The sequence below is a fragment of the Condylura cristata genome, unplaced genomic scaffold, assembly GCF_000260355.1.
Source record: "Condylura cristata isolate star-nosed mole 26May11 unplaced genomic scaffold, ConCri1.0 scaffold00001, whole genome shotgun sequence".
In the NCBI taxonomy this organism is placed as follows: domain Eukaryota; kingdom Metazoa; phylum Chordata; class Mammalia; order Eulipotyphla; family Talpidae; genus Condylura; species Condylura cristata.
In genome coordinates, this window is record NW_004567102.1 from 19,867,039 (window position 1) to 19,892,162 (window position 25,124).

Consider the following 25,124-nt stretch of genomic DNA (forward strand, 5'->3'; position numbering starts at 1 on the left):
ATGTTTTATCTCTCGTTGTTTACTACTTGCTTAGAATTGCCCCAGAACTATAGTTGACACAATGATGAACCTAAACAATAGGAGTTCACTCTCTGTGGTCATGAAGGCTGAGAAGATATTGCCTTCACAGACCTGAATTTAACAAGGTCATTCGGTTAAAACAACACACCTTAACTTTCTGGTACTGCTGGTTCAGATTCTCCTCTGTGGTTCCACCTTGTCCATCAACAACAGTTTCAAACAAGTTACCATTAACTTCATCCTCTTCTCCCATCTCTGACTTGCCATCACTTTCTTGAAAATGAGTTCCATTCTGTTCAATTGCCTGTTTCTCATTTATCCCCACCTTTTCTGACTTTTTGTCAACATTTGATAACCAGTCTAAAAGGTTTTCTATTTTGGTTTTGCTCTCTTCCAGCTGTTTCACTGCTGCAGCCTAGGAAGGAAAAATACAAAGCAGACATTTGAATATGGGCTAGGCACTAGTTATAAGATAATCTAAAAGTAAACATTTTGAAAATTTAAATTTAGAGTGCAGATACTAAAACTAAACAATTAGAATTTAATAATGGGCAACAAGTACTTGAAGCTTTTACTGTTCTTGAAAACACCCTCCAAATTTTTAACCATAATTGATTGTCCTCGAATATTTCACAATTAGAAAGTCTCACAAACTCCTTTTTTTTTTTTTCTTACAGTTAAGCAAAAAGCTAACTCTTCAAACTCGTAATCTTTGATCACTTACATACCTAGAAATCTAGAATTCTAATGGCTGGTGCTAATCTTTGCTTATTATCTGATATCATCTATTGAATTTTTTAATATGAGCTACTTAAATCAAATAAGCATAGCAATAACACTAATCATCTTCAGCAAAGCAAGAGTTTACCACAAATCAGACTAAGAACCTTTTCAGTTTCTTCCTTGATTGCCGTTGTCACAACTTTATCCAGCTCCTTTTTCGACTGTTCTGCCCTTAAATTAAGTTGCTCACACTTTGTCTTAGCTTCATTGAGTTTCTGTTCAATCAAAGCCTTATCTTCTTGTGACAGCTTTTCACCATTCTCTTTTAAAAAGTTCTCTGTGTTTTTCACGATTTCTGCCAATGCCTGTGCACTTCCTTGCATATCTTTCTGTAATTCCTTATAATGTGAAAGAAAAAAATCTTATCAAACAGTTACATATTTAATTCTTCCAGAATTGTAATTCTAAAAGAAAGGGTGAGTGGATAAGGATCTAGTATATGTAGGCTGACAAAGCATATTCAGTGTTAATTTGAATTGATTTAAATCACAATATTTAATATAACTTGAAAGCTTAAGTAACATTTGTAACTGAGATTTTTGATGTTTAACCAAGGAAAGTGATTGTCAAAATATTGAAAATCCTGACATATCCAATATTTATAAATTTACATAATGCTACGTGAATGTATTTACAAAACTTTTCAAAACACAGTAATATTATTTATTTTGTTTGTAAACCTATTTTAAAATACATAAATGTTCAGGATAAAAACAAAATAGTTGTCCAAATGAACTAAGATAATTTCTTTTCTAAACACCAGAGTGCTATAACATTTTTACTTCTTTGCCTGGCTGCTAGGAAGCACAACTCTCCTCGGCAGGAATTGTCGCCCTTTGTCTATTTTTCTCTATGTAATTTTCTTCCTTCTCTTCCTTCTTCAGTGTGCATTTTCATTTATATTGGTTGAAGTTTCCTATTTTTCTTCACACTTTTATTTTAAGCATCTTCAAATTTTTCATTTCAAATTTTAATTGGAAGAGATATTTACAGAGCCACCATTATGTGATACTAACTGCACTAGTTACTTAATACAAATATCTGCTTAACTCTTACAATAATATAGCGATAGGAGTACGAGCAGTTAAGAAACAGAGGCCCACCTTATAAAAACTTATAAAACTATCTTGTACAACCTGGGATGTGAACCAAGAACAATCTATATACAATGGGAATCTTCTTTCTCCTGACACCAAAATAATGATTTCCTTGCCATTATTATTACTGTTCCTACAGTGAAAAGGAACAAATTACATAAAGAAATGAAAGGAATGTAAAGGAGCTAAGAGAGAGAAAGATCTCAAATTGGTGGTTATTGTACCTCATTTGCAAGTAAATTGACCTTAAGTGGATTCAAATTTTAATGCATCATGCAAGGTATTTCTATTATTCAAATCTCTTTTCTATTTTGTCTACTCAGTATTTCACCAAAAACAGCCAAGGAAACTACTTGGCCTCTACAAGTTGGAAATGTAACTCTTAACATAAAGTTCAAAGCTCAGACCTGGCACATCTGTACCTCACACCTGCTTGTGTGCCTTGCCTTACAAAGGCAAATCTGCTACTTCAATAATCCTAACTGCTTCCTACATAGTAATTAGTTAACATCAACATAGACCCACTGATGCAAAACCAAATCCCACCTCTTGCTTGGACTGGTACTTCTTTAACTCAAGTGTGCCATCTCCAATCACAAAGGCCTCTTGGTGACCAATCAGGCGGTTTTCGGTCTGGGTGAGGAGATCACAAATCCCTTGGAGTTTCTCCTTGTACTGCTGCTGACGTTCTGTCACAGTCTAAGGGAGAGCAAAGCCAAAGCATCTTAAATGTACAGTCATAAATTCAATTCAGGAACAGTTCCTTATTAGAATACATTTTGCAAATTTCATTTAAATAAGCTTTCTAAGTATGCTGTAAACATGATAGCAGTGGGGTTCAAACTGAGCAAGATGACACAGAATATAAGAGCACATCCTCAATACAAGGAAAGAGATGATGTTTGGGTGAAACTGCTCAACAGAATACTGGCCATGCATATGTATAAAGAGATGGAACTTCTGACCGACAAGAAGAAACATTCCATTTTCTTAAGCTCCTGAAAACTGCGACACACATAATTAATTCTGCAAAAGGATATCAAAACAGAAGTTAGTAGTGCTTTGTCTGTTAACAAATTTGATATGTGTATACAGGTTATCATGCTAGAGATAATGCCTAGGTGCTTTAAGAAATAATAAAAGGAAAACATTGCATGCAATAATTTTACTTAATCACTAATTCCATTCCCACCTCTTTTCTCATTATTCCTAGTAGATGTAGCACTCTAACATATTTCACTAAATCTTTCTAAGATATTTAGCAAGTAAATATTAATGACTTGAATCTTTCATTTTCCTATTGTAACAAACTGATTATTTATTGTATACCCATAAATCATCTTTATTAGGAGCCTAACACATGCCAGGCAAGGTACAGAGTGCTTTATAGTCATTCTCTGAGTAAAGCTCGTAATACCAAGTACGCACTGCTGTTATTCCCAATTTATCAATGAGAAGACTGTGACTTGCCTTAAGTTATACAATCCGTGAATGCAGCTGGGAGGTAAACTCAGCCTGAGCCCTGATCTACTATGCTATATGCCTCCCAGCATATAAAGACACCCATGGCCTGATTTATCCATATGTCCATCATCTATCCTGGAAACTTCTGCATCTATATTTACATAGATCTATAAAATGGATCCATAATTCCTACTCCTAGAAACAAAAAGCAATACTCCCACATGAAAACAGTAGTTTTAGAGACATAAAAATTAAAATTGTCACATCAGAGCATGATTATGAAAAACAATATTGCTACATATTATATAACATCTACATTATATACCCTGTCCATTAATTTCTTTTTTAGAATTATTTCCTATCATGCTATAAATCTGGGAATTTATATTACAGGTTACACACTGAAGTACTGAAAACAAAAAATTCCCACTCCACAAAGAAAGGCAAACCTTCTGATCATCAAGATCTTGCTCTAGCTGCAACTGAGTTTCTAAATGTTCCACCTGGGTAGTTACTGATTCCTGTACATCAAGAAAACACTTCTGAGTTGTATTTAAAAGCCTCAGCAGTTTCTTGCTTTGACTGGGAGACAGATCTTGTGCATATTCAGAAATGAAGAACTGCACATCAAAGGCAGTTGTCTCCAGCTGTATTTTGTGCTGTCCAATGTCTTTTAACACGCTCTGTCAACAAAGTAGTACAAGTTACTCAAGAGGAAGTTTTGCCTTAATATAAAGATTAACTTTACAGTAACTTTTGTTTAAAAACTAGACTTTTTATATCAGGGAATCCAAGCTTTATTGACATTTTTCATTATTCATCTAGCCAATAATCCATTCATCATGCAGTTAGATAGGGCCCTGATAATATTTAAATGTTATGGTAATAAATATTCTAAATGATAATCCCATCCATTAAGCATATTTTAACCTGATAAAATCATACATCAAATGTAATTCAGGCAAAAGATAAAGATCCAGCTTAGGTACATATAGCACACTGAAAGGAAAGAACAACATTAAGATATTATTTGCTAATATTCACAACATCAAAGCAATTGTAGTAGAACATGATTAAGACCAGGTGGTTTTGACTTAAATTAAATGGGACAAAATTTCAGTTCTCTGATTCCTAAGCCAAAATTTCAGTTCTCTGATTCCTAAGCTAGGAGTGTAAGCAGGCTTAGGAATTCATGAAGCAGGCATGTTACTGAAATTACTAACTTGGGGTGGGGAGGGGAGTAAGATGTGACCAAAATGATTAACAAACAAATACAACTTACACTGTGATGTATCTGTATAACTAATTTATAGCACTTTCTAGTTTACTAATATTAAATACAATTTCTCAATATGGCAGTGGTATTAAGTATGCTATAGGTTGTGGTAAGTATAGTAAAGTCATTTATTTTTCTAACCATTTTATAAAACCCACAGGTTTTAAAATGTCCTTTGCTACTTGCCTTGAGGAAATCCAAATTTTTCTTTACATGGTCAGAATCTGAAACATCCACAAGATCAATATCCTTCACAGATTTGTTTTTCTTTGATATCCAATTTGAGAATGACTCAAGTTTATTCAGAAACTCTTCATGGGTAGCTCCTAATTTAGACTAGGAAATAAAGTTGTATTTATTTTTTTGTCCTCAAACTTCAGATTCCTACAAATAATGATTGTTTTAGGGACTTAACACTTTGAAAATAAAATACTTCATTTTAAAAATAAATTTTCACATAATTGGATTTTCATCAGAACCCAAATTTTGACTGAGAAACATTCTGCTACCTACCACTTCAGAGTCAATTGCAAGCATGATGTGCTTCCTTCTGTCTGAAGACATGCTGCTGAGAGAAGAGAAGGCAATTCGCAAACTCTTGTGGCTTTTACTCAATTCCTCAAAATGTTCTTTAGGGAAGCCACTGGGAAGGGACTTTAAAAACTCTTCTGCCAATTTCATATCCTTTCTTAAAAGAATAGCAATTGGAGTTAATCCCAATTCAAATGTCTACAAAAAGGGGGAAAAAAATCCACTAGTGAGAAACACAAATTAAAAGATTTTAATATATTCAAAACCTAAGTGTAAAGTGTTCTGCTTATTTTGCAAATTAACATCATTTGTTTGCTGTCCATAATAGGCAGCAGACAATTCTTACCTCTAACTGTTTAAGCTGGTTCTTCAAAGCTTCTAGATTGTTATCAAGAGATTCCTGGTTATCTAACGGGAGCTTCATATCTTGAAGCAAAGTGAAGTATTCGAGCATTTTCGATGTATGCTGTAAACATTGCTGTAATTCACTGGAAAACTAAACACAAATTTAGACATTTTAGTCCGATAGCCCTAAGGTAGATTTTTTGAAGTAAATAAATGGGACTATACCCAAATTGTTTCATGTAACTACTTATACATAAAATATGTAAATCAACTTACTTGTTCCACTGAGCTACTTTCAGCCATTTCTTCTGACACTGAAATGCATCCCGCCTGGACTGGGAAATCACTGTATAGCTCCTCTAACTTTGCATCTCTTGGCAATGCTGATAAAGGTGCAGTAGTGTTTCCTGGTCTAACTTCTGTATCTTGTAAATTAAGGGAACAGTAGTTTCCTTCTTTGCTTCTAAGGTCATCAAGAATGTGTTGTCTTTCCTCTACCAGTTCTGAAGGCTTTTTACTTGCATCTTCAATCTGTTCTACTTTCTCTGAACATTCACCAGAAAGCAGCTTATAAAAAATATGTTCAAGTTGCAGTGGAAGCACTTTGGATGTAATGCCTCTTTCCTCTAGATCATAATCCATCTGAGTCAATTCTTTCATCAATTCAAATGCTCCTGTAATTTTCTGACTATGCTGATTTTGCTTAAGTATATCAAAGAGAAGTTCAGACTTAAGATTTTCAAAACAAACTGGATTCCTCTCTGCCTTTAACACCGGTGAATTATTCATGGAGGAAATTCCAGAACAGTCACTAGTTTTAGAACTGCTAGGTACACCTGAGGTTTCATTTACCAACTCTAATGTGCTAACTCTTTTAATTAAGTTTTGAATTAAAATTTTAGTATCTGCCCAAACTGAAGGTTCTCCAACTTCTTGAGGATTCATATAGCCTTCTCTCAATCTACCCATTAGGTTATCCTTTTCATCTTCATGAAATATCTGGAATAATTCAGGTATCTGAAGCTCTTTTACTTGAAGACCTGGGAAGGTTTGTTCTTTGTCTGGCTTCTCTTCAATTATTGCTTTCTTGTCATTATTTTCTAATGATGAACAGTCAATGCTTAAAGTATTATAGGAGTTAGACAGAGACTCAGTATTATTCGTAAGGCTTTCCATATTTCTAAAAGGTAAGACTGAAAGCATGCTTTCAGTTTTTTCTGAGGAGAACTGTGGAATTTCTGTTCCTCCTTCTGAGACATTTTCTTTAGTATAAACATCATCCCTTTGGATGACACTTTGATGTGATTCTTCTTGACTAACAGTGTCTTTCTCTTGCTCATTATTAACTCCTAATTCTTGTTGTTCTCTTATGGGAGAGGAAGCTACTAACATACAGTGTGGGATGTCTTCTTTGGACTTTAGTACAGCTTTTGCTTTTACATTTGTAGTACAATGCTTTAAGTAAGTAAACTGATCAAGTTCTTTCCCAGCTGTATTAGTGATTGAACCTTTCTCAATGCTTACATTCCCTTCAGGAAATGTAGCATTTGAAGTAACATCATCACTGATTGCTTTGATAACAGGTGAGTCAAACATTCCTTCAAGGTTCTCAGATTGAATAGGACAATTGCTAGCCACTGTTTGTAGAGTAACTGGTTCATCTTTCAAGGTTACAGTTGCTTTTATAACACTTCCTTTCTGATTATGTTCATTGCTGTGTGTGGTATGTGGCAATGGAAACTGGCTACTAACTAAATCAAGACTCTCCCTTGTACTGTTATTAGGCAAAACTTCAAAATACTTATTATCATCTAGTGTACCTTCTACAAGTACTTCTTTGTCTGAGCACACTTTATGAATTGATGTTTCATCTTCTATTACTATATTGTGTTTGTCATCTTTCTTTTTTACTAGGTCTCTTCCATTTTCTTGATTATCTTTGTCAGTTTCATAAGCTATGGCTGACAAATGGCTTTTCTCAGCAGATTTTATAACATCAGGCTCAGAACTAACAATTTTATTAAAAGATGACTCAACTTGAAGTGTCATATTTTCAGAACATTGACATCCACCATTCAAAGAGTCAGCAGATTCTGATCTTGGAGTCACCTTATTAACCTTTATGTTCATTACATTATTACTTAACTGGGATGTTGAACTGATATCAGTATCATGTAAAATACCCACAGGGTCAAAGGTCTTTTCTGATTCTGTGTCTTTAATGACGGGCAGCAATATCTCCTTAGGAGCTGTCTCATGATTTAACAGATTTTCTTTGCTTTTTACAAAAACCTCAGTTGCACATTCTGGAGGATTGCTTCTTTCCATTGATTCTAGTGGCAAAACATTTCTATTTTGCTGTGTTCTTATAGAACTATCATTGTGCATTTTATCCAGGAGAATCATTTTATTAATACTTTGATTTTCAAAATTATTTCCCTTTTCATTTATGGCAGTGGGACACAAGTGGGCAGCTGTGTCTTCAGCATCACCTTGGCACATGGGCTTTTGGTTCTCATCTCCTATTCTTCCTTCTTCGCTGTCAAAGTTTTCCTTACCATCATCATCTTCACTCTGATCATTACTGTCACATATATAATCCCAGTAACTTTCATCATTTTTGATAGTATTTAAGTTATCAGAAACAGAACTTAATTCTTCTCCAGCTACATACTCTTCACTTTTCTCTCTGCAATAACCAGCTTCATCAAATTTTAATGAACCACTTAAATTCTCCTTCCCTCCTACAATTGCATTATCAGTCAATGAGTCAGACTCATCACCTTCCAGGTTATTTGCACTTTTCCTCTCTGATACAGTTTCTAGCAACTGATCACTGACTTTGCATGAGTCAACTGAATTTGAATGTTTTCCTTCACCAGAACTTAATCCAGTATTCTGACTACCTATAAGAAAATCCTGAAGAGTCTGTGCTTTTCCATTCATACCTAAGTTATCAATTAGTCCCTCCTGAGTAACCACAGAATTACCAATCTCTTTTGAATCAGAATAAAACACAACAGGAGAACCAGTCCTATCATTTTCCTTTTGCTCTGTATCACAGTCCTCAGGCTTCAGACAAGCACAGCCATCACCTTCAAGAAGCAGAGAATCATGGTCATCATCTTCAAACACGGGAGTATCATAAAAGTCATCATCACTATTGGTCTCTGTTTCTGTGTCACTGTGATGATGATCCAGTAGTGACGTCTCATAGTCCCCAGCACTGACAGTTTCTTTAAGCAATGGTATACTATTAACATGAGATGTGTTGGCATCATCAGTATCTGCCCTTGCAGTCAAGACACTGGAAAACTCTTCCATTTTGGATTCATTCTGCTTATCTTCAGGTTTCTGCTGAGAAACAATGTGCATTTTTTCATTGTTACTGTAAGGACCTGAATTAAACTGTTCATTTTGATATTGTACTTGAGGATCACTACACCCACTATTCAAAGTACTTTGTTGACCCTTTTCTTCTTGTAAACTGATGCTAATAGCTGCAATTCCCAGAAACTGGTCTTGAAATTGTTCTCCCATCCTTTGTGCCAATAGCATGGCTCGATCATTCAATGGCAAAGCAGAGACTTCACATTTATTTTTGTTGCTCTCAGCAGTGTGCCCACCATGAAAACGTGCCTGATCATTCAATTTATCATGACTTAGCAAGGCACTGAGCCTGGGAGAATATTCAAAGATAGCTGAATCCTTGTTTATGTTCTCTTCATTAGTTGTCTCATTTAAATCACAGCTATTATGAGTGTTTGATTTCACATCACATGCAGAGTTCTGAGTATTTCTAGAAAGGTTACTTTCATTTGCAAGTTTACTTGTTTCATCTTGTCTTTGACTTTCACCGTTTCTAAGTATGTTTTCTGAGTCTTGTCTAAACCTGCTATCTTCTGCAAGTCCAGGCTGCGTTAAATGTGATACAGGACTGGGAACACACACACTGGATAGTGTCCTAATTTTATGATCAGTTGTTGTCATATTTGCCAAGTTTTCTAACTGATAACATTCACTACTGACAGTATTATTTCCTCCTTCATTCAACTCTTCATCTGTGGCACACTTTCTATCTTCAGGTATTTCTTTATGTTTAGGTTCTTTACAATGGCTTTTGTCAAAACTACAAGGTGAAGCTGCACTTTGACCCTTTTCTTTACTTGGCACATCATTCAAATATGCAGCAGGGAGTCCTGAGACATCAAGACAGTCTTTCATGGATACATCCTCAGCAAATTCTACACTACAGCCTTCCAAAAGCATACTGATAGCCTCATTCAGGGCTCCATCATACATCAAAAGCCTTTGCCCTGTGTTTGCATCCATATAACTATTTATCATCAAATAAGACAGGAATAATTTTTTAGTTTGTTCTGTGCTCTGAGTTCCCACTGGCTCTTCTCCCTCTAAAACATCCTCTTCTTGCCTATAATCATGGACTGTTGATGGTTGGAATTTACAAAAGGAGAGCCATCTTTTAGAATTTTTACAAGCTTCTATATCTCCCAAATCTGGCATTTTATCAGGAAGTATTACATTTTTTAAAATTAATGCTGTGTTATTATCTATAATTCCAAGCTGTTTAGCAACATCCAATCCAATAACTTGAGAAGTTTCTGGAATATAAAGAGCTGCTATTTTCTGCCTGCCATTCAGGATCTTGTATGCCAATTCATTTGTAATCAATTCTTGCTGCAAGGAAGAAGATGTGGGAAATATTTCACCAGAATGAGGCCAAATGAGTCCAACATAGCCATGCTGAGCCTCTAGCACCAAAAGAGCACTGCTGGAAGTAATTAAATTGCACTGGACTGCTTCATCCACAGTTAAACGTTTAGCGGGGTTTGAGTGCATGATTCCACCTGTTTGAACCTGATATGTGAGAATACTGTTAGCAGTATCTCTGTCAATCATTCCTTCTGCCATAGCTTCTTCAACAGTCATTCTCTGACCAGAGTTGCAACTGATCAGTCCTCCAGAAAGAAGCTGTGCACCTAATAATCTAAACATGGTTTCACGGTCTATGAGACCTTCATGAGCTGCCCTTAAAATGCTTACACTTCTTCCACATTTTAATGTTATTCTGCCTCCTTCTTGTGGTCTCACAGGTAGAAGTCTCATTCCAGTGTCTTCCTGTAAAATACTTCTTTGTATAATATCTGTTAAAGATACTTTTTCAGAGGTATAGGGATCAATAAGATCTTTGCACATATTTTGCCTTTCCAGGACTTTAGAAAACAATGCTGAGGAAAGCAAATTCTGTTGGAAAGCCTTCTGTAGAGTCAGCTGCTCTCCTGTAATAGGAAACAGTAGAAAGCCTGTGGAAAGCAGTATTTCAAGAACTCTGATTGCCATGGGTTCTGATATCATGCCTTGAGCCAAGGCATCCAGCACGGGAACTGTGGTAGATGATACAGCAGAAATAATCTCCTTTGCTTCATGGAGTTCTCTGAGTTGGCACAGAATTTGTTCATCAATAAGGCCTTGAATTCTAGCATCTTTGAGGTCAAAGCATTGTCTTAATTCTGGTGAAATCAGCCCAGAAATCATTAGTTGTGTCTCAAGCAACCTGATTCCAGTGTCATAGTCAATGAGGCCTCTTAACACTGCCTGGAAGACTGAAAGGACTTCTCCAGTTGTCTGATCAATGGTGCCTGCAATCACTTTATTCAGCTGAAAGGGAAGTATAAATTTTTCAGGTCAGTCTGTGATATAAGGGTTGCCTGAGTTGCATGAAAGTGATTACATATTTTTTTAAATAAATAATACACTTCAACATAAAGATCCTCTACTTACCAAGGTGCAGCAATGCTGTGAATGTTAGGCAGCTCAAATGCACAAGTGATCTATGTCAGTGATCTATTCAACAGCACAGGATGTGATAAAGCTTTGAAAACAACATGCATCTGTGAATTGAAAACTTAATATTGTGTACATTAACAAGGTTAGTGGGGACACAAAAGAGTCAATGATGATAGTGAGAAAACAGAACACATACCTAGAAGGCAAGTCATGCTTCCTGCAATTGGGTGAGATTAGTCTATCAACATGAAAGAGAGTATCAAACCCCATGCTATTGATGTTTACAGCATATAGACTTATTCAGATAGTTAAAAAAAAAACAAAACACCTATGGAATCAAAAATCTCATCACATACCCCCTAAATGCAACAAATTGTATATAAAGTCTTCCAGGGAGTAAGGGAACTGAATAAGAAGATAACTGTTTGAATGTCAAATACTATTTTGAATATCCAATATTGTGAATATGTATTATTGTCAAAAGCTGTAAGATTTTTTTTTATTTTAAGTGGTTTTTAAATTTTAGGTGATTTCTGCTAATTTTTAAAAAGATGCCATATGCTCTTCACTATAACATAGGCTAGAATTACTCAAACTGAGGGGTATCACTGAAAATCAAACAAATCCCTTAAAACTCTAATGTCAGTAGAGATGACCTACAGACTGTTTTGTAACATGAGATCTTCTATAACTGATACAGCAGTAGAAGAATGGCTTTTAAAGAGATGAGTTAGAAAAATGAATGATTCTTTTCTTTTACCATGCAAGGCAGAGATTAAGATGTCACAGAAATTGATGACAGCAAGTGTAAGATTGCATTTATAAACAGTGAAATCCCAATATATTTCCATACACACCATCCACATGTTTTCCATGGACACAATTCAAGGTAATTTCTTTATCACTGACATATTTTCTTACAATCATGCATTAAAATCAAGTCTTGAAACAGCTTCATGTTTTTAATAAATAATATTACCTTCTCCTCTACCCTTACATCGCTTAAGGTTTGTGACTCTTGTAGTTGTTTCAGAGATTCACTACCGAATAAATTATAACTTTCCTGAAGAGTTTTCACTTGTTTTTCCAATTCATTTCTTTCTTCATCTGTCATTCTAAAATAATCAAGAAGTGAAAGAGTAATTCCAGTCTTCAAGTAATAAAGATGGCATGTACGGCTTGCTGATTAAAGTAGAATACTTTGCTAAATAAGTATGCAAAAGTTCATTAGTGAACACATAAGTTCATAAGATAAAATATAACCTGACATACAGATTGCTCAAGTCGTATAACAACTGAATGTTGTTATATCGCCCACAATAAAATCACCCACAATAAAACCTTTACATGCTGAATAATAAATCCAGAGGAAATTACCTGATTGTCTAACATACAAAACAAAGTCATTTTGAAATAATCCTAGAGTGCAAGTCAACAAGGGTTTAAGAAAAAGGTAGTTTCTTTCCCTGAGACATCAGCTAAAATATCTCAAGTGGCTTGTTACAAATAAACAGAAACAAAATCTGAGGAACTGATTTGCTACAGGTCTTAGTAAGAAAATGAAGAACAAATTCACATATTTTCAGAAAAGTGAGTCTTAGTATTAAGTATTTATATAAGGTGTTTACTACTCACCAGCAATTGACCCTTAGCCTCTTTTTGCCTGTTTACGTTACAAAAATATCTGGGGATAACTTGTTTATTTTAGAGATTTGGAAAAAACTAAAAGTGTCAATTAAGTTGGTAAGTTTATAGTTATTATTATTTTGTTATGAAGTAAACTTGTGATTCATTCCATTTTTAAAATCTCAACCAAAATTTACTATCTTCTGCTTTGCTGAACATGTTTAAGAATACAATCCTACAACAAATAAAAGAACTAATGAAAACCAACATACTTGTCTCCATGTTTAGCCAAAAATAGCTGCAAGGTTTGAAGTGCTTCAGATAACTGTTCCTTCTTGGTTGATAACTCCTCATTAGAAATCTTCAAGGTAAAGAAAACACAGTCAAGCTCTCCCTCCTACACAATTTGACAACAGTAAATTTTAACAACTATGTTTGAATCAAGATTGGACTCCCTTGTCCCTTTACTTCTGTTCTTTTATCCTCAATAAACTTAGAAAGAGAGAGAGAAAGAAAGAAAGAAAGAAAGAAAGAAAGAAAGAAAGAAAGAAAGAAAGAAAGAAAGAAAGAGAAAGAAAGAAAGAGAGAGATCTATATGTCTATGACTATTTACATAATTGTTTTCTGAATGACCCAAATAAACCAATAACAGAGTCTATATAATTCTCTAAGGCCTGGGGAAAAATAGTACTTTATTTAGAATGCAAGATTAAGGAGAACCATTCTAACCATAATGTCCTCATACACACAGAGAAATAATGTAGCAATATATAGTTACTGCATTTATCCCAGTTCAAACATGAATAAAGGTCATAAATCCTCATTGGCCATCACTGGGATAGCACTGACCCAATGCCCTCCAATGCTATAGTATGGAAAAAAAAAAATACATGAACACAGAACACCATTGCAAAAAGTTATCTTCCTTCCCCTAAGTTCCTGGGTACAAAGTTCCTTTTGAAAACACAATAGTGAAAATATTAGTCTAGACTATAGGTCTGTAACTCAAGGTTAAATGATTTCTAAAGCTATGACTCTCATTTGCAAAGCCTAGCTGTGACATCAGGAATAAGAATTTATTTGAAGAAAAGCAAGTGTTTGTACACTCCTAGTCTTTCAGTGTATCACTTCCGAATACTTTGAGAAAATACCATTTTGTTAAATGAGCAGAATAAAAGGATATAGTTGGGCAATGAAAGATAATGTCCTCCCTAAGTATTCCAGTTAAGAATCAATTTAAAGTCTAGTTTTCATGGCTATAGGTAATTATGAAATCATATTGATTTTGGAGACACATTTATTACCTACAGCAAATTACCTTAAATTTCCTCTAGTGGAGAGACCATGAAGTATTAGATATTTATAATTTAAATCATGCTCTTAATTTTTAAAATAAACTATTTTCATGTATGTCTACTTGATCTAAAATTGATTTAGTAATATTTGGGAGAATATAAAACCACAAAATGAGAAAATATTAAAGGCTTACTCATTCTCATTTTTCAAAGTAAAATTTTTCCTAAGAAATTGTTAACTAATGGCCCTCCCTAGTGACACAACGGGTTAGGATGCAGCACTGCAGGCAAGCAGATCACTTCAGTGAAAGTTTGATCCCCGCCTCGGAGGTGACCCAAATGGCTAGGCAGACCTCTCCTGATCCACCCGCTTCTCACCTCAGCAGTGTACTTAGTCAATATGTCTGTTTTGCTCCCCGCCCTGTCTCCCCCACTCACCACCCCTGCACCACTGGCTTGTACCTCAGTTCTATATGCATAAATAAATCTTTAAAAAAAAATTCTTACTAAGGTTCATGTTCCTATTTTAGTTATTTTCCCAAAGTTGGGGGGAGGTGTTAAAGGGGAAAGGGAAGAAAATCCTTCAAATTTCTTTGAAGATTTAAGGTCGAAAGCACCAAATATAAATGTTTCCCAGGTTCTTATTTCATCCAAATTATAGGAAATTCAGTATGAAATGTTGAGTTTTCACAGCTTTATTTCAAGTGAATAATGGTTCTGGTATTGATTTAAGTCTGTAAACTCCAAGGGCAAACCCAGATGAGGTGCATTTGTCTCAAGTCATAGGCAAAATTAGACAATTCACCAAAGTTTCCTTCATTTAATTATGTTAACAATAATTGTTTCAGATATGATAAGTTGAAGAGTGATAGAGAGCTAGAAAGTATGCTAGTGTTAGCATACCAAATGTTAGACCCTATAATTTTCAAAGGGCAGAGAAGGGCAGGTGAGCAGTTTAGGAAAGGGATTCAAGAAAAATGCTGCTTAATCTAACATGTTTATTTTTAAAAAATACAACCACATCCCCAATGCTCTCATCAGCAGAAACAGCTCTGGCATACCCTAAAGTTCTCTGGCCTAAAAGTCTCAATTAAAGCAATTCAAGGGACACCTGGAACACTAACATCTCATGAGCTGCAGCTATAGAATTAATGCCAAAGAGTTGGGGTACAGAAGACAACCCACAAAACTAAAGAATTTACTTAGGAAAAAGATTAAGAATTTCAAAGGTAAACAAAATGTAGCATATAGAGATGTTGATTTATAGTGATGTAAACCAGAAACCTACATAATATTATAAACCAATTCTACTTCAATAAAAACAATTCCCTTAGGTGAAGAATCTAGAAAAGATTCACAGAAATGCAACTAAACTCAATTCTCCAAGATGCTAATATTGGAGATTGAATTCTTATTGTTAAAGAGACTATCTTGGTGATAAGGAATGCCTGGATTAACTCCAGGCACCAACAGGAAGACTCTGCCCTTCAATTATTCTCATCATCACAATTAAGAGTCAGATAGAACTATTAGGAAAAGCAGAAAAAGATATTCATTTACTAACACATCTAGTGTTAGTAACCACTAACTAATAACTAACTAACACTTAACTAACACTTTACTAACACATATAGTCCAATACTTGGAGTCAAAGAAGACACCTTTTGCCATATACTGTGATTCTTTGGCAAAGTTACCTAACCTCTCTGATTCATTATAATTGCTTATAAATTTGGAAAAATTTAAGGTGAAGAATTAATTTTTTTTTTTTTACATGGAACCAACTCACTACTACCTATTATTGACATTAGCTAAAATTCCAGTGAATACCTTTTGCTTAGAGAAGGAAGGTTTTTCAGCCTTCTCTCCATCTTTCAGGGTCATGCTCACATTTGACACCCATTTCTGTAATTCTTTGGCTTTTTCAACATGCTCTTTCTTTTCTTCTTCCAGTGATTTCTGATAGGTGTAAGTGATTTAAAAAAAAAAAAAAAAAAAGATGTATTCCAGTAAATGACCAAGCTCTTTAACTAACACTTCATAGAAAGCAAAGGTGTAAAAATGCTTTTGATCACACACAGGTTAGAGATAACTTTATTCATTTTCTTGACCTTATCGTGTCATATAGCAGATTTACTAAAGAAAGTGTATAGTATCAAAGAACGCCATAACACACATTTTTTTCAGGAATAGTCAGTCTAACCTTCCAGCTGTTCTATCAATATGACAAATAGTCACTTTTATTCATGAAGCACTAGAAGATCTCTGAATTGCTGCCTTTGTATTAGCATTACAATCACAAGTGTCTTGACAGAAAAGTGTCAATGAAAGCTAATAAAGAATACCTATATTCATATGAAAAATACACAAGATGAACAAAAAACTTTACCCCTACTCCAATACAAAACCCATTCATAATGCGTTTAATTACAGTCTTAACTAGAAATAGATTATGATAAACATTTGATATGTACAGAACTAAATTTACTACATACAAAAGAACTAAAACATTTTCATTGTTCAAGGCCATCTGAAACATTAAAGTCTTGTGAATATAAGGAAACATTTACATTTTTCTCTTTGAGTCCACAGGGCTTGTTGAAGTGAATGTGATAGATCATTTAATAAATGGAACCCTAATGTTAGGTTGGATCTATTCACTGATGGAGTCCTGCAGAAAGGATGCTGTGAACTTGTTGGCATTCAGTTTATTCCATAAGCAAAATACTTTTAACTTAGTGTAGGTAATATTAAAAAAGTTAATCTCAAAGATAAATGAACTGTCTTAAAAGCAGTAAATTGTGTTATTTTCTGTTTTAAAATGTTGTCAGCTATTTCTAGCAGTTTAGAGTACGTGACACATTATTAGAATGTCCATTAAAATCACACCATCATGACCTGGACAGTTCACAGTGCCACTCTTGTGCAAAGTTATTCAAACATGACCTTTTATGAAGAATAGTAGAGACTAGAAATTCCTGTCATCACGGGTTCAGATACTTCTAAGAGTTTAAGTCCTGTGTGGAAATCAAAATCAGCTTTGTCTAAGGCTTCTTTATATGTCAACTTTCTTTTTGTTTGGGGACATGTTATGTCTCTGGAATACGACTTTTGATCTTTGAGTTTTGTAGCAATAAAGACATCTATAATACCTACTTGAAGAGCCTCTTCTATTGACAAACGGGAGTGAACCTCTGGCTCTATCAAGCCCCCTGTCAAGTGCTGAAATTCCAAACATCGAATTCCCATTTCCTTACTTATGATATTTGCATTCACAGCTTCCACCACTGACATCATTTTGTTCGTAACTGGATGGCCAATACCTGTGATTACTAATTCACACTGTCGTAGCTGCTGAGCAAACCCCTCATCAACTAGGCCTCTATGCAGGGCTTCTGCAACCCGGTACATTTTGCCAGTAAGAGGATCAATTATTCCCCCTGTACTAACTTGAGCTTCTAGGCATCTGAGAGCAGTGATCCGATCAACCAAATTTCTACGGGAGGCCTTTAGGACAGACATCCTTTCCCCACTAGTAGTCAGCCAATACCCTGCAATAGGACTATGTAAATCCTTCTTGGGAGCTAACCGGCTCAGCAGAGAATCTGCAAGTTCTGTAAGTGTGATGAGGCCTTCCTGATACTTTTTGACCAAGTCTTTGTCAACTGCCCCCTGCTCTATGGCTTCATTGATATTGAACTGTAATCCTGTTTTACAATCGGTCAACATATGAGAAGGGTGGCCATAGGATTCAAAAAATGTGGCTTCCTTCCACTGATACTGTTGCCCTGAAAGCTCTAAATAAGTACTTTTTTCAATTAGGTTTTTCTGGAAAGCCTCATATGCAGTCAGTTCTGCTCCTGTTTTAATATCTACTACAGAAATCCTATGAGTTCTCGCTACATTGAGATTGGAAATGTTCCTCTCTCCAAATGGAAAGAGAAAGCACTGGCAATCGATATCAAATACACACATTTGCAATAGTTCTGAGTAATACAGAGCTTGCTTATTATTGGGATTAGGAAACACCCTTGCGTTGCTGGATGGCTCATGTAAAAATTGTAGTATGGCATTATTCAACAACCCTTGCTGCAGAGCAATTTCGGGAGGAACTCGAATGCCTCTTGTAGGGTCAATGACACCCCCACAGGCGATCTGAGCCTCCAAGATATGTTTACCTTTTTGTCTGTCAAGTATTCTATTTTCCATAGCTTGAAAGACTGACAATATCCTAGAAGAACATGAATACCCCAAGGCTGCCTTCTCTGCCTCAAGGAGTCTAATTTTGAATTCAGGATCAATAACTCCTTTGAGGATTGCATCTTCAACACAATATGTCTGACCTGAAATGGGATCAATTATAAAACCTGTTGCCGCCTGAGCTTCTAAAAATGCTAAAGCTATCATTTTGTCTATTATGATTTTGTTGGCTGCTGAAGCAAATGAAATCTTTTCTTTTGTGGATTCTAGGTAAAGCCCTGCAACTGAAGTGGCTTTTGTTAAGAACTTGCTAAGAGTTTTCTGAACTTCTTCAACAGTCTTAAGACCAAGTCGCAGCTGCTCAATTGTTTTCATGTCCAGAAGTTTAGCTTCAACCAACTGCCTGGCAGTCACTGTGTGCCGAAGCCCTTGGAATTTAAATTCATCATCCCTAACTGTACATGCATGATCGCCATCAAAGTTCTGGAACGTCTCTGGTTCTAAGTCTTTCTTTATAAAATCTCTCTTGAGTCCACCAGATGTTCTGCACCCTTTAAGTATCCATTCTTCAGCACTGGGGCCTGGGTTCTTTTCTTGTTTTAATGTGGTAACTTCTGTATGTATATCATACTGCTTGTTCTTAGCTATCTGTAACAGGAATTTTCAGATGTTAAAAAGTCACCTAAAGAACACAATGCCACTTTACCCACTCTTAATCTAAACATAATTCCTATAAAGGTAAGATAAGAAAAAAGAAAATTCAAATCTAGGAGGAGTCAGGATAGGGAATATGTTGAGAGAGTTTGAAATTTAAGTGACAATGAAGATATTAAATAGTAAGCTTCAAATAACTGAGATGGAATTTGCCCACAAAATACACTAAAATGAAATTACTTGGTTTTTCTAGGGTCTTTCCCCCCCTAGTTTTCTCAAGTCATGTTGTTCAGAATACCACAGATATAAACATTACTTCTGTGTGTTTAATCACTAATATTTAAGAACTAAGACTGATAATTTGGAGTATAGGTTCAAGAAAATCTCTAGAAAGTTACAGCACTATTTCTGTCAGAACTATAAAAAGTCAATCACTGTCAACATCATTCTTAAAAAGTTAGCATAGCCGAGAAAAGAGACAGAGAGGAAATGTGACATTTGGTAGCCTGTCAGGCCTCAGACTCCAGAGTATACCTCTAAGGGTGCCAGAAGCTTCACCAGGTCTATTTCGCATTTGTTGTCGTGATACCTAACAGGTGGCCTGGTGATATGCCGAGCTTGATCTCTTATCTTTTCTAGTTCTGACAGTCTTGTAAGAGGGTTTGCCTCATCAAAAGTTATCTGCAATTCAGTGCTTGTTTGAGAAAAATACTCAGAGTAACACTGTTGGTTGTTCTCTTTCTCAAATGGAGTCCCTGATGGCCAGAGCTGGACTTCCTTTGGTTTTTGATCAACAACTCGGTGTTGCAATTTTTCTTCCACCTGTTGTGGTTCTTGAGTCCATCTCAGCAAAGAACATCTGGTAGTTGGGTGGAGCTGCCCCACATGCCTTGAAGAGAGGTCTCCAGAGTGTTGACACTCCGTCACTGTCATCTCAAAATCTGGTTTGAAGGTACAGTCTTTGACTGGGTTCTTCTTTTGGATTTCACGCTGGAGCAAAAGTAATTGATGCTCATGTTCTTTTACCTGTTGATCCATTTTTTGCTTTAGGTTTTCAACTTCACGTTTCTGGGCTATTAGCTCACCCTCAAGTTTCCGACACTTCTGGTAATGATTTGCTTCCACATTGTGGCCTTGATGCATCTGTTCACGATATTGTCGAAGCTGTCTTTCAAGTTCTCGAATATTTTTTTCACAGACCTTAGCATTCTCCTGAGCTCTGCAGTTTTCTTGCTGAAGAGAGACAAAGTCAAGCTTAATACCTGAGATATCATTTTCAGTGATATCTTTGGAATCCATTAATTTTTCCATCTTTTTACGAAACTCCTCTGCCGAGCGTTTGAATTTATCAGATTCTTCCTGAAACAGAACCATCTTTCTGTGGGTCATCTGCTCCTCTATAGTCTTTAAGTGTAGTTCATCTTGTACTTTTTTCAACCTGTTATTTAACTCTTGCACCTGAGCTTGCTGTAGCTGTGCTTTCTGCTCCCCCAATCGCTTTTCCTGTTTGGAAGCATTCAGCTCAGCATTCAGATTGCGAACTTCTTTCTCAGTATTCTGGATGATAATGTTCTGCTGGTCACATTTTTGCTTAAACTCACTTACTAAATTTTGACTTTTGGCTAGGTCATCTTCTAGGCATTTAATTTTTCTATGGAAATCCTGTTCTGTTTTTGTCTGTTTATGCAAGTGTTCGTTTGTGTTGCGTAACTGATCTTTAAAACCATCCGCCTGGATTTTCAGTGCCTCACATCGTTGCTGGATAGCTTGCTTTTCTAAAACCACATTCACAGATTCTGCCTGAATTCGCTGCATTGTTAACTTGGTTTCATTGTTCTGCCTCGTAAGTTCATCTACTCTTCTTTTCAGCATTTCTGCGCACTCATTACTTTTCTCCAACTCTTCATTAAGTTTTTGGATTTTATCATTATTTTCTTTTTCAGCTTTAATATTTTGAAGCAGCTGTGCATGGCTTTTCTCAAATTGTTCTTTTAGATGATCTGATTTCCTCTGACAGAATTGTAATCTTTCTTTAGAGACGTCCTTCTCATCTTGAAAAGAATTAACTTGTGAATTTAAATGCTGAATATTCCTCTCAGCTACAGCATGTGACCTTGTGATCCTGTCAACTTCCCTTTGCAGTTTCCCTTTCTCCTGCTGAAGACATTCTAGTTCTATTTCATAATTGTGCTTTATTTTCTTAAGATCATTAGCCTCTTGCATGACTTCTTCAGCTTTATTAGTGGTTTGGTTCAATTGCCTACCCAGTTCTCTAAGCTGTTGAGAATACCCTTCTTCTACCTGATCTTTCCTCTCCAATTCTAATTTAAGGCATCTTAGTGTATTATTTGTTTCATCTAGTTTTTCTTTTAGTAAGCGAGCCTTTTCCTCAGAAGATGTTTTTTCAAGTTGCAGGGCATTAAGTTCATACTTCAGTTCTCTCATATCCTTTTCAGCCTTTCTATTGGCGACTGTTAGCTCATCTACCTGCTGTTTGAGTTCTTCTTCTTTCTGTTTGTCAAGCTCTTTCTGAAGGCCTGTTCCTCTACACGACGTGGTTGGAGTGATCACGCAAGCTGGCAATGCATTTTCTCTACAGGAATACTGAATTTCAGTTATTTTTCTTTTTGCTTCCAATTCAATTTTCTGCTTTTCTTTCAACTGTTTCTCTGCTATCTGCTTTTGAACTGTTAGATCTTTTTCCATCTGCTTTACCAGCTTCAAGAGTTCTTCTTCATTGTCTCTCTTCCTTCTTAATTCATCCATTAACTTATTTTTTTGTTGCTCTAAGTCACTGAGACTTAAATCTTTTCTTTTAAGGTGATCTTCCAGTGTTCTTCTTGTAAAAGTATTTTCCTCTAGCTGGTTCCGAAAATTCAGGAGGTTTTGTTCCACAGCTGCTCTCTTGGCCTCGGCCTCAGATGTGAGCTGCTTCACCCTCTCCAGCTCCCGTTCTGCAGCCTCCTTCTCTCGCGAGATGGCCTCAAGTTCCCTGCGGTACTGCTTGGCTTCACTTTCTGCTCTGATTTTCTGCAGAGCGATATCTTCTACATTCCTCTGCTGCTTTCTCAATTCATTTTGTGCAGCCTCTTTGACCTTTGGGAGTTCTTCCTCTACTTGAGATTTTTGTTTCTTTAGTTCAGTAACCATATGCTCCAATTCATTGATTTTGCCAGTAAGTTTACTATTCTCAATCATTGTTGCCTTCTGGCGCTGAAGTAGATCTGAGTATGTCCCATGTTCAGAAGTCTCCTTACATTTTTTAATCTATAAGAGATGTTTGAAAGTGTCAAGCCTGTTCTATCCAAATTTATCTTTTAAAATATCTGAGACAAAAGTACTTACTCATAAAAATACTTACAAGAACAAGTGAACCCAGATGCTGAATAAGCACGATCATCACCATCACCACCACCACCACCACCACTACCACCACCACTACCACTCTTCACAGAGGAAGCTTCAGAATGTCAGCAACAGAAGAAGACAAAACCCTTCACAACAGGTATTGTAAACCAAAGAATTCTCTTCATGGTCTCTCAGGATTAATTATGTTTTACAAGTTAGCTTGGCATTTTACAGCTTTATAGCAAGAAAGAAATTTATAAAATAGCACGAACCCAGGCCTTTTCAGATGAAGAAAAATGGTACAGGGAGATTAAATAATTTTCCAAGTTCAATAGTGGGTGACTAACAAAGTATGAACTAGAATCTTACAAGAGTCTTCATTCTGTTCTCATACAACTAGTCCTAACAAGCTGAGAAAAACATATGCTGTAGAGGAATTGAATGACCTCAAAGAGTTTAGTTTTCAATATCTATCCCAGTGAAACTTTAAAATGATATTTATATCCCTCTGTCTTATAGTAAAAGAAAAAAAAAACTAAAACTGGATTGGAGTCAAAGAGGAAATAATATTCAACATTGGAAAGGAAGAAAATGACATAAAAACCTACAGTCTATCAAGTCACATGTTTACACCTATCATGTATGGCATGTATAATAATCAGAATTGCTAATACAAAGGCAGCTCCAAGTCCCTGGTGGTTTTGGCAAAGACGCACCTCTCACACTCCGAAATTTGGTACTGTTAATGATGGGCCTCATATGAATCCACCTTGAGAAGTACCTTAGGTACTTAATAACTTCAAAAATATTTGGTAAATATAAAAATATGTTTAGGAATTCAGATCCAGGGTATAGAAAACAAAATTAATTTTCTCTTTCATTGATGATAGACTCAATCTTAGCTGGGAAGAATATACTTTCTGTTGACTACAGAACTACATGATCAGAGCTGATTCATAATTTTTTAATACCACATGATCAGTTGTTTCATATCATCAACTCAAAATTATCATGATTAAGTATAATGTAAATGGGAATAAAGTTATTATAGATACCAGGTTTTTTTCATGCATGAATGTTGATGAATCTTAAAAAGCCATACCTTTACTTTCCCTAAATTCTTGATTCCCAATCATTTGTATGAGAATTTCAGTTGTTTCCTTTGCTAAATAATGATTTTTAGTAAGAATTCAAGTTAAAAAAAAAAAAAACTTTCATCACAGGCTACAATCCTCAATGTTCTATTTTCTTCTTAGTGCCAACTCTTTGTGATGCTAAAAGCATTTTATCTGTGTAAATATTAAATTTTAAATATTTTTGAGTACAGGATTTCCTTATCAAACCTCCTTTAAAACTTAGCTAGTGCTAAAAGCTTTGAGCCTTTTTTTTAAATCATGTTCTAAGATTAAAAACAAGAAGATTCTCTCAGGAAAAATATTTATTGTTGAACTGTCAGTACCTTAGAGTTATTTAAGTTATTTTAATAATCTCTCACTGTCTATCTCTCAACTTTGCTGAAAACACTAGAAAAATTATTCTAAATAATTTAGTCCCATTGCTGTTTTGATTCCTGTTAAACCTCAAACTTGTTCACATAAAGATAACTTCCTCAACTTTTCTCTAAAAGATCCATAAGAAGAGAACATGGCCTTTAATCTTAACAACTAATATTTAATATATCTTGTTCTAAAAAGTATAACTCATGAAGAGAATATCTCTTTATTCAGCTAATATCTATTGCAAATAATTCATTAACATTTCTTTAGTTTGGTATTGCCTTTTGAAATTAACCCATATCCCTCTCTGACTTTGTATTTATTATGGAAAATTCTGCATTCAAACCAAAGTTTCTCTTGTGGATCTTCTATTTAATTTAAAAAATATTAACTGTTTTTAGTCTGAAAATTGAGTTACATATCTCTTATAGGACATTACATTAATATGATTTTAGTAGGAAATTTAAAATGAGGATTGGAAAAATCTATTAAACTATTTTAGATTATAGTCTGTATATGGTTTTCCATACACTGTTGATATGACTTTCAATTTACTATAAACATTTTACATTTCAAAGGATGACAAACATAATTAGTATATATTTCAGGTTTTTTTAAATCTCTTGGTTCTAAGTTTTAGTGTCCTACCTATCAAACAAATTGAGAAAAGTGTCCCTTACGTGTGTAATCAGATACATACTAAAATGACAGAAAATAAATCGTTATCTTTCATTTAGCTATTAAATGTTCAATTTAATGAACTGTATACTATTAAAATGGAATCAGATTTCTCAAAAATTAAAAGTGCAAAAATTATGTGTTCTTTCATAGATGAGAGATACAGACCAATTATTTAGAAGGTCACAAATACTCTGCTTCTCTTTTCTAAGCACAAAAGGAAGCTAGGTAGAAAGTCTTACAATAAGCTATGTTAGTGGTTTAGTTGCAGAAAATTGGTGTCTTTGAACAGACTAAAATAGTTTACAAAACCAGTCACATTTTTAAAGATCAAAAGTTTACCTCTATTTGACACTACAGTTTTGGTTCTCTCATTATAGGAATGATGTTGTACTAAGTACAACATCTTCAGTATTTAAAAAATAATCTATAATATGAAATGGCTTATGCCCCCAATTTATTTATTATGGAATTCAATCTACTATTTTGGTCTGTTCAGAAG

At 35.2% G+C, this 25,124-nt stretch overlaps 1 protein-coding gene across 8 annotated transcripts in view; it reads right to left on the minus strand.

The window, feature by feature from the left end:
* DST (dystonin) overlaps positions 1-25,124 on the minus strand; it is a 408,501-nt gene that overhangs the window by 113,718 nt on the left and 269,659 nt on the right. For all 8 annotated transcript variants that reach the window (XM_004673588.2, XM_012720777.1, XM_012720771.1 and 5 more), the window contains 6 exons: positions 16,077-16,205; positions 13,224-13,312; positions 12,305-12,440; positions 2,448-2,600; positions 909-1,142; positions 170-436 (listed from right to left, as the gene is read on the minus strand). In XM_004673588.2, the coding sequence (XP_004673645.1) occupies positions 170-436; positions 909-1,142; positions 2,448-2,600; positions 12,305-12,440; positions 13,224-13,312; positions 16,077-16,205 (1,008 nt within the window). The remainder of the gene's footprint in view (positions 1-169; positions 437-908; positions 1,143-2,447; positions 2,601-12,304; positions 12,441-13,223; positions 13,313-16,076; positions 16,206-25,124) is intronic.